The sequence below is a fragment of the Chrysochloris asiatica genome, unplaced genomic scaffold, assembly GCF_000296735.1.
Source record: "Chrysochloris asiatica unplaced genomic scaffold, ChrAsi1.0 scaffold00049, whole genome shotgun sequence".
NCBI lineage: Eukaryota > Metazoa > Chordata > Mammalia > Afrosoricida > Chrysochloridae > Chrysochloris > Chrysochloris asiatica.
In genome coordinates, this window is record NW_006408567.1 from 15,285,856 (window position 1) to 15,296,677 (window position 10,822).

General features: G+C 44.9%; 1 protein-coding gene across 1 annotated transcript in view; it reads left to right on the top strand.

Moving 5' to 3' along the window:
• Nucleotides 1-265: 265 nt before the first annotated feature.
• Nucleotides 266-10,822, top strand: part of CBR3 (carbonyl reductase 3) — an 11,748-nt gene continuing 1,191 nt past the window's right edge. Inside the window, exons 1-2 of the mRNA XM_006862563.1 lie at nt 266-554; nt 2,808-2,915. Coding sequence (XP_006862625.1) covers nt 266-554; nt 2,808-2,915 — 397 coding nt within the window. The remainder of the gene's footprint in view (nt 555-2,807; nt 2,916-10,822) is intronic.

Here is a 10,822-nt window from a genome sequence, read left to right on the forward strand (position 1 = left end):
ATGATTTTGCTTTTGGGGGTAACCACTGCTTGGCTCAGAGACAGTAGAGGGGTGTGTCTTCTCGTGCCCTGGGGCGTTTCACAGGGGAGGGGGCGGATCAGGACGGGGCGTTACGAAACATTGGGAACTGACGGCCTCTCCTCCGATGGGAGGGACTTGATTCTCCAGAAGACTCAGGCCGGAATCCCAGAACTTAGTTCTGGGTTGCTACTCAGACTCTGGCCGGCTCTCTGGGCAGGTGCCCCCACGCGCCCCTTACGCGGCTATGTCGTCCTACAGCCGCGTGGCGCTGGTGACCGGAGCCAACAAGGGAATCGGCTTCGCCATTGCGCGCGAGCTGTGCCGGCAGTTCTCCGGGGACGTGCTGCTCACGGCCCGGGACGCCGAGAGAGGCCGGGCGGCCGTGCAACAGCTGCAGGCCGAGGGTCTGAGCCCGCGCTTCCACCAGCTGGACATCGACGACCTGCAGAGCATCCGCACCCTGCGCGACTTCCTGCGCCGCGAGTACGGGGGACTAAATGTGCTGGTCAACAACGCAGGCATCGCCTTCAAGTGTAGGTCCGGGGAGACAGGGATTCCTGGGTGCTCCAAGGATGCCCCCACCCATTTGAGCGATGGAGAGAGATCGCTCCTGCCGCTCGGGATGCGCTCAACTCTCACTTATCGAAGGTGGATTTCGCTCATTCTGGAGCCGCCAGGGTAGCTCGATTTTCGAAAGGCGGCTGCCAGCTGTGCACAGCGCGCGCGCGCGCAGCCAGTGCCCCAGCCTGGGCAAGCCATTGCGCGGCCTGGGCCTCCCGGAACAGTCAACGGCTGCTGTTTGCCAGAAATCCGGACTCCGGGGAGGGGGCCACGCCCTGCAAAGCTCATCAGCTTTCTGCATAATGCCAGAAACAGTTTCTCTGAGAAGTGTCTCCAAACTCACTTGGGACTTTCGCTTTGCTTGAAAGGGCACATTCATAGATGCCAGAGACATCTACTCTGGACAGGAAATGCAGCGCTAAGTCACATTAGAGTGGACGTTAGATTGTTCTTTTATGGAGCACTTTGATAGGCTCTTGGAAAAAAGGAAGGGAACCTTGGCTCCCTCCCCTAGCGAGTTTATATTTGTTATCCAACCTATAAGCGCGGTTTAAAAAAGCATCTACTTGGGAGGGGGGAGAGATGGGGAATCAAGACAGCTTATTCTAGTTAATTTGTAATTAGGAAAGCTATTGAGCTACCAAGTTCTGAGGGGTACAAAGATATAAACAGGCCACTTTCTCATAACCTAGTGCCCAGCAGACCTGTGCAAGCTCCAAGAGGCAGACCAGAGTAAAGTGGAGCATTGTTATCGTTGTAGTTAACTGCTGGCGAGCCAGTTCTGACTCACAGCGATCCTATATAGGGGTTCCAAGGAGTGGCTGGTGACTTTGAACTGCCGACCTTGCAGTTCAAACCAATGCATTATCCACAGCTTCATGCTAAAGCAGAGGCTGCGTTTCCTGGCAACCTCCCTGAAAACAGGGCGGAAGTGAGAGGGAGTAGTCGCTGGTGGAGGATTGGTGGGTAAATACCCCGCTTCCAGGACATCAGATGACACTAAGGATGTGAGCTCAGAGAGCTTGCCTTGGATCAACACTATTTGCATCACCTGGACTCTCAGGCCTCACTCCACACCAGCTGAATCACAATCTGCATTTCAACAGGACCCTTCCGTGGTGGCGGTGGTTGTGTGCCCTGGAGACGGTTCAGACTCATAGCGACCCTGCATAGGGTTTCTGAACCTGTAAATATTAACAGGAGCAGAAAGCCTCATCTTTCTCCCGCGGAACAGCTGGTAGTTTCAAACTGCTGACCTTGAGGTTAGCAGCGTAACCACTTAGCTACCAGAGCTCCTTAACAGGACCTTTGTTGTTGTTGTGAAGTGCCATCAAGTCGGTTCCGACCCATAGCCACCCTGTATAACGTTTCCGAGGAGCGACTGGTGACCTTGAACCGCCATCCTTGCAGTTCAAACGGCTTTGCAGTCTGACGCATTAACCCACAGCGCCACACCAGGACCCTTAGGTGCCTTTTATGAATGTCAAGTTTGAGAAGCAATGGTCAAAGCCAGTTCTCAAAGTAGGACTAGCAGATCAGTAACTGCAGCATCAACTGGGGACTAGTTAGAAATTCTCAAGCCCCAACCTAGACCTAAGGAGCCGGGGTAGTATAGCAGTTATGCATTAGGCTGCTAACCACAAGGACAGCAGTTTGAGTCTACCAAGCTGCTTTGCGAGAGAAAGATAAAGGCTTTCTATTCCCTTACAGATTTATAGCCTTGGAAACCCAGTGCAGGGTTACTGTGAGTGGGAACTGACTGCACACATAACCATACTTAGACCTACCAAATGCAGTGCAGTTGATTTCTAGTCATATGACCCCTGTGTGTCAGAGTACAAGTTTGCTTCCAAGGATTTTCAGTGGTCAGTTTCTGGGAAGTACATCACCAGGCCTTTCTTCTGAGGGACCTTTGGGTGCATTAAAATCTCCAACTTCTCTGTCAGCAGTTAAGCACATTAATCGTTTGCACCATCCAGAAACTCCCACCACAGACACACTGGCTGAATCAGAAACTCTGGGTAGGGCTGAGAAATCTGTATTTTTAATGGGTCCTCCAGCTAATTCTGATACATCCAAAAAATTGAGAATCACTGAGTAGGTGACTTAAACAATGTTGTAAACGTGTTTTTAGTTAATTATTTGTTATATAATAAGATCTACAAGGTCACATGAATTTTAGGGTAAATAGATGACTTTTTCTTTGTTTCCTTTCTTTATGAAAGTTGATGATCCGACACCCTTTGACATTCAAGCTGAGATGACATTGAAGACAAACTTTTTTGCTGTGAGAAATGTCTGCACCGAATTACTGCCAATAATAAAACCTCATGGTAAGTCTAGTGAACATATGGATTGTCCAGCTACATTAGCAAAGGAGTGATGCCCCATAGCAAAGGAGTGATGCCCAGGAAGAGGCTACCCAGCAGGAATCACTGAGGGATACCATAGCTCTTTGTTGTTGTTGTTGTTGTTAAGTACCGTGGAGTCGGTTCCAACTCATAGTGATCCTGCACAGGGTTTCTGAGGCTGTAAATCTTTACTGGAGCAGAATGCCTCATCTTTCTCCCGAGGAAACGCTGGTAGTTTCGAACTGCTGACCTTGAGGTTGGCAGCCCAACTCGTAACCACTACGCTACCAGAGCTCCTTACCATATCTCTTTAGAGGACAAAAACACTCTCAGGTGGTCTGTCTTTAGTTATAAAAGATACAGTATACAGATACTTGGAACCTATGTCATGAACTCATTGCTTGAGTGATAAGGAGTTATTAGTTGCCATAGAGTTGTCTTCTGTTCCTGGCAACCCCATGTACAACAGAACCAAACATTGCCCGGTACCTGCGTCATCTTGCAACCATTTGCAGTCACTGTGAGTTCCTTCCAATGTAGGAGACGTATCTTCCAGCACTATACCAGAAAATATTCTGTTGTGATTTTCAGTAGCTAATTTTCAGAAGTAGTTCACCAGGCCTTTCTTTCCAGTCTGTCTTAGTCTGGAAGCAATGCTAAAACCAGTCTACCATGAGTGACAGTACTGGTATTTGGAACACCAGTGGAAAGCTTCCAGGGTCATAGCAATAAGCAAACCACCATACACAGTACTACAAACTGACATACGCTGGTGGGATCAGGAGTTAGAAGTGACAAAAGGCCTTTGCTCAATGTCACTGATGTCAGAGCAGGGTCTTCTTGAGGTTCAGGGATATAGTATCTGTTCGAACATCATTCCTTTCTTCTCAGGCCAAATTTTGTAAAGCTGATTCTGAAATTCTGAAAGAAATGTTATTAGGAAGCATCCTGATTATAACCACCACCACCCCAACTATTCAATACATAATTTTTACTAATTTTACAACAGGTATTTCTTGAGTAATTGCCAAAGGCCAGGCATTGTGTTAGCTGCTAAGGACACAATGGTGAGCAGCAGTAGTCAGGGGCAGTCCCATCCATGGGGGAGAGAGAGCCATTCACCAGAGTCATCTGTGGGAAATTACAGCTGTGTTGAGACCAAGAAGAAGGAGGGTGACTTCCCTGAGGATTTTCTTTCCCAAGATGTCAACTGTAGTTCTTAGGAAGAAATCTGTAGTTCTTAGTAGAAATGTACTCAGTGTTCCAAATACCAGCAGGGTCATCCATAGTGGACAGGTTTCAGTGGCGCTTCCAGATTAAGATGTTTCAAATGTTTTTATTAGTTGCTGTCAAGTCAATTCTGACTCATGGTGCCCTACCATAGAGCTACATACTCCATAGAGTTTTCAAGATTGTGACCTTTCTGAAGGAGATCCCCACGTCTGTCTTCCGAGTCGCCTCTGGATGGGTTCAAACTGCCAACCAACCCTTCAGCTAGTAGTAGAGCACTTCACAGTTTGCACCACCTAGGAACTTGCTTTTAAAATATGAAGTTAGTATTCTGAATAGGAAGATTCCTGGATTCAAAAATCTTAAGATCTAAAAAAAGTGTTAGGTGAAAGTTGCACCCATACTCCTGAGCCCCATTTGCCCAGTTCCCCACCTTAATCTCTACAGAAAATTCTATTTAGTATTTTCTTTGGGAGAAGGGATCAGAGAAAGTCCACCTGCAAATTTGCAGGTGCTGGTTGTAGAACACCTTGAGCACAGGTGTGTGGAGTTAAGGCGTACTTTCGGCCAAGAGGATGTAAATCTAAGTAAATATAGAGTGCTTTTTTAAAAAACTTTTTTTATTGCATAAATGTTTACAATAAATAAAATGTTCAGCATCTTGTTTTTTCACTTACTACTTGTATATCTGGCACGGCGCTTGAACTATGAGGTTGGCAGTAGGAGCTCACCAGCTGTACCTCGGAAACCCTATACAGGGTCTTGCTGTGAGTCGGAACCAACTCCACAGTACTTAACAACAACTTGTTTATCTAAAGTCCTGGTGCATAAGCACTGGACTGCTAACTGCAAAGTTGGTAGTTCAAACCTCACCAACCACTCCTTGGAAACCCTATTCAGGGTCGCTATGAGTCAGAATCAACTTGATGGCACTCATTTATCTAGGACTATTTCCAGACCACAACAAAGAGCCTCCTCATTTTTGTTCACAGCTGCGTTGTTTTATAGTCAGAGCTTCAAACCCACTCAAACTCAAGTATTTACATTTTTACCCCTGGTAGCACTGTAGGCTGAGCAGTGGACTCAAACCATAAGGTTTGCAGTTCAAACCCACCAACCGCTCCTCAGAAACCCTTTGAATCATAACCAACTCAATGGCACTTAATAACAACAAAACCATCTTTACAAAAGCAGACTGTCACATCTGTCTCTCATGGAGCAGCTGGTAGGTTCAAACACCAATCTTTTGGTTGGCAACTGATTGTTTTAATCAGAGTACCACCAGAGTCCCTCACATAAACATAGCCAGGTAGTAATAGAGCTGGAAATAATATTCAGGTTTCTTGGCTTCACCATACAATCAAATCAAGATAATTTGTTGTTGTTAAGTGTCATCGAGTCAGTTCCGACCCATAGCGACCCTGTATAGGGTTTCCAAGGAGTGGCTGATGAGCTTGAATCGCCGACTTTGCAGTTCAAACTGACTTTTGCAGTCCAGTGCATTAGCTCACAGCGCCACACCAGGCTGAAGTAAAAATTATAGCACTAAATGATTGAAGGAGTCCTGGTGTGGGGCTGTGGGCTAATGCGTCAGACTGCAAAGTCATTTGAACTGCTAGGTCTGTGGTTCAAGCTCACCGGCCACTCCTTGGAAACCCTATACATGGGTCAGAATCGACTCGACAGCACTTAACAACAACAACAAATTATTGAAACTATTGAAACCTAATTGCATACCGCAAGGTCAGCAGTTCGAAACTACTGGCTGTTCCACAGGAGAAAGATGAGGCTTTCTGCTCCCATAAAGATTTACAGCCTCAGAAACCCTGTACAGGGTCGCTATGAGTCAGAACCTACTCCATGGCACATATCCAACACCACCAAGCCATTTAAAAAGATAATGGAAGCCTGGGGCAAGGCTGTGTGTGTGTGTGTGGGGGGGGGGGTGACCCTCAGGGATCCACCCCATGGTAGGTGAATCATTGTCTTGAATCAGCTTCTGTACCAGGCCATCTATCAAGTGGTGCCTAGGAAGACGCTGATATAATACGGAAGTTACTTTTAGAATGTGGTGTTCCAGTTTGGGGAAATTCTGACTCATGTCTTGAAACACTGATAATATGTTGTGGCGTGGCATGGCACCAACTGGCTCTGTGACTAGATCTGAAACTCTTGGTAGCTGTCAGTTGGCATCATGGTGATCCCACACAATAGGAGGACCATTCTATTCCATAGGGTTTTTAATTGGCTGGTTTTCAGAAGTAGATTTCCAGGCCTTTCTTCCAAGTCTGTCTTAGTCTCGACGTTCTGCTGAAATCTTTCCCACGTCACTGGGTGGTGGTGGCTGTGCATAGGTGCATTGACTGGAAATCAACCCCAGGTCTCCTGCATATTATTGGTGTTGTTAAGTGCCATGAGTCAGTTCCACCTCATAGCCACCCTGGACAGGGTTTCCAAGGAACAGCTGGTGTGGGTTTGAACCGCCGACCTCGCAGTTAGCAGTTCAGTGCTTATCCTATAGTGCCACACCAAGATTTCAGGTCTGTCACGTGGAAGGCGAAAATTCTACCACTGAATCACCAATTGCACGCTACTTTCTGCTTAAACTCTTCCTAGAAAGATGAGCCTTTCTGTGCCCATAAAGATTTACAGCCTTGGAAATCAGATACAGGGTCGCTATGAGTCAGAACCTACTCAATGACACACAACCACCACTGCCAGGAGCCTTTTAAGTCATGATGCCACTATAGTGAGCAATAAAGCCACCAATCTTTGGCTTTATTCCATTTGTCTAATATTAGCATGGGGTCAGAATCTCCTCCTCTAAGCTCTGGGTTATTGCTGATGGTTCTAGAAATCAATTTTATTAACCAAAGCAGAACAACAACAAAAATATTTGACTTTTCAATAAACCTCAGTTTTACCTGGGGAGCCAAATACTGAGAATCCTTCTTGCCTCGTTATTTATGGGAAATCACCCTCTACCATTGCAAAACTGATTTGAAAGCCACCCTTTGTTTAGTTTGATAACATTAACTTAAATGTGGCTCCATGAGCTCAACCTCAAGGTTGGTTTGAACTGCAAAGTGGTTTGAACTCACCAGCTGCTCCTCAGAATCCCTATACAGGATCACTATGAGTCAGAACAGATGCAATAGCACTTAACAACAACAAAGAAAATCAGTAGTCAGCTTGCTTCTTAGTTCACAACTAAGTAGGCTCATCAACTATCAAACCAGTAGGGGGAGCAACTTGCCCACTTTTTTTTAGAGGAACTGTCAGGTGTCTCAGAACAAGTGAATTCACCTAGACCTCAACAGCCGGTAGTTGTCACAGGACTGAGTGGATGCATCTGTCTGTTGAGGTCAAGTGTTCATAGACCCCAAACCATACCCCGCAACCAGAGACATGACCACCTCACATCACAAAGAACACCTCCTTCCCTTGTTGTTGTTAGTTACCTTGAGGTTGACTCTGATTTATAACAACCTCATGTATGCAGAGTAAAACTGCTCCATAGAGTTTTCAAGTCTGTGACCTTTCAGAGGCACATTGCCAGGCCTTTCTTCTGCAGCACCTCTGAGTGGGTGTGAACCACCAACCTTTTGACTAATAATGCAGTGTGCACTATTATACCGTAGAAGGCACAGAGTAACTCCTTTTGGCATTCTATTTGATTTCTTCCATTCTCTTTTAAATTTAACTTCATGTAGCAGCCAAGTCTGCTAACCTTAAGGTCAGCAGTTTGAATCTATCAGTTGTTCCATGGGAGAAAGATGAAGCTTTCTGCTGTCATAAATACGTACAGCCTTGGAAACCCTACAGGGTAGCTAGCTATGAGTCAGAACTGACTCGATGGTACATAACCACCGCCACCACCACCAGCAGCAGCCAAATGATTGTGATGAAAACTCTTTAGAGAGTAATGAAGGGCATATCCTTATGGTGTAGGATTCCTGGCCATATTATTGCTGTTGGGGTTGTTTTTGTTGTTAAGTGCTGTCAAGTCAGCTCCGACTCATAGTAACCCCATACAGTTTCTGAGGAGTAGCTGGTGAGTATGAACCGTTGACCTTGTGGTTTAAACCGGCCTTTGGATTCAGTGCTTATCCTATAGCGCCACACCAGGCCTAATTGGAGTCCTGATGTGGTGCTGTGGAATAAAGCATTGGACCGCAAGGTTCGTTTGGACCACAAGGTTGGTGGTTCAAACTCACCAGCCATTCCTTGGAAACACTATACAGGGTTGTGTGAGTCAGAACTGCCTCAATTAATTAATTAACAACAATAACAATCCAAATTACTCTAAATTGAATCTAATCATGAGCAAATCAGACAAATCCAAATTGGGAGAAATGCTGCAAAATGTTGACCTAGACGTTTCAAATAGGGTTTTGTCATTATCAACTACTGTAGATTAAAATTGAAGAGAGAGATACGATTAATGCAGTCCATGATCCCACATTGGGTCTTGGTTAAAGCAAACAAAAAATTATAAAGAGACATTTTTAAGACCATTGAGAAGATTTGGATATAGACTGCATCTACATCAGGTTTGGCGCAGTGCTAAGTATCTTGAGTAAGGTCTCTGTTGTGATTGGGTAGGGGACACCCTTGTCTCCATACATATGCTGAAGTATTTAGGGTTAGGGCTCTTGCTGTCTGCAACTTAGGGAGGAAGGACATGAGAATGACTGAGAATGTGGTAAAATGTCTTGCAACTTTTCCATAGGTTTCAAAGTTTTCAAAATTAAACATTGGGAAAGAAATACATATTACCATTTAGAAAAGAAAGAAAATACTAGAGTCATAGGTGTCTGAGAAATGAGTGAGGTACTACTTTTAAGGATAGAAAGAGGGTCTTTTCATAGGGGGTAGTTGTTGTTAGGTGCTGTTGAGTCACTTCTGACCCATAACAACCCCTATGCACAACAGAATGAAACACCGCCCGGTCCTGCACCAATTTTATAATTGTTGCTATGCTTGAACCCACTGCTGCAGCCGTTGTGCCATTCCATCTCGCTGGGGCCCTCCCTGTTTTGCATTGACCCTCCACTTTACCAAGCATGATGTCCTTCCCCAGGGACTGGTCCCTTCTGATAATGTGTCAGATGGATGAGAGAAGCAGTCTAGCCATCTTGGCTTCTAAGGAGCACTTTGGTTGTATTTGATTGGAACCCAAATACCAATTTGGATAGAATATGCAGCTCTCCCCACTTCCCCAAGCATGTACCTGTGGGAAATGTCACTCAGAAAGAAAAATCCAGAGAGATCTGCTTGGAGGCTGAAAATACAGATTCAGAGTAATATGTAAGAAAGGAATGCCAAGATACTGGGTTTCTGTGAAGATGATTGGGAGCACCTGAGATGTTAATGGTAATGGTTGTATGTTGTTGTTGTTAAGTGCCGTAGAGTCGGTTCCGACTCATAGCAACCCTGCACAGGGTTTCCGAGGCTGTTAATCTTTACAGGAGCAGAACGCCTCCTCTTTCTCCCGCGGAGCAGCTGGTAGTTTCGAATTGCTGACCTTGCGGTTCACAGCCCAATTCGTAACCACTATGCTACCAGAGCTCCTTGATGGTTGTATAGTATGATGAATTTAATTAATGTCACTGAACTGTGCAAGTAGAGATTGCAGAAATGGCAAACATTCTATTAACTACATATTTATCACAATAAAAAAGGAAAGAATAGAAGAGTCAGAAAATTAGTATATTTTGATGATAGGGGAAATGTGCAAATTCAGCAAGTTTACCGATCCGTTTGTTGTTGTTATGTGCCGTGGTGTCGGTTCCGACTCATAGTGACCCTGTACAGGGTTTCCGAGGCTGTAAATCTTTACAGGAGCAGAAAGCCTCGTCTTTCTTCCGCGGAACAGCTGGTAGTTTCGAACTGCTGACTTTGCAGTTCGCAGCCTGATTCATAACCACTACGTGGGTATCCATAAATGCTTCAAATTGTTGTATTGTTTTTGGTCTGTATATTTGTTTTTACAGACCCACTGTCTCTTTAAACAAACCAATTGTGATCCCATCTATGTTAGAGTAGAACTGTGCTCCATGGGGTTTTCCATGGCTGATTCTTTGGAAAGAAGATTGCCAGGTCTTTTTTCTGAGGTACCTCAGCTGGACTTGAACTTCTAACCTTCTAGTTATCTGCTGAATGCATTAACCAACCACCCAACGACTTCAGCTGACTCGCTTTTATTTTAAAATGTTTTAAATAGGCTTTATTTTTCAGACTTTAAGAAAAATTGTGCAGATAATTCAGAGTTCCCATCTGCTCCTCCACATTCCTGTGGTACATTTGTTACATTTAATGACCCAATATTGTTTCTCCGTGTTGCACAGTCCTATGGGTTTGTTTTATAATTGTAAAAATATAGATTTGTCGTTTCAACATTTTCATGTGTACAATTCTGTCAAGACCCTATCATATAACCATCACTGATATCTATTACCCAATTGTCTCTTTGGTGGTGGTGGTAGTAATTGTATGTTGTGGAGTCTATTTCAATTTATTGTTGTTGTTGTTGTTAAGTGCCGTCGAGTCGGTAATTTATAGTGACCCTGTATATGATTTCCAAGGCTGTAAATCTTTATGGGAGTAGAAAGCATCATCTTTCTCCCTTGGAACAGCTGGTGGACTCAAACTGATGA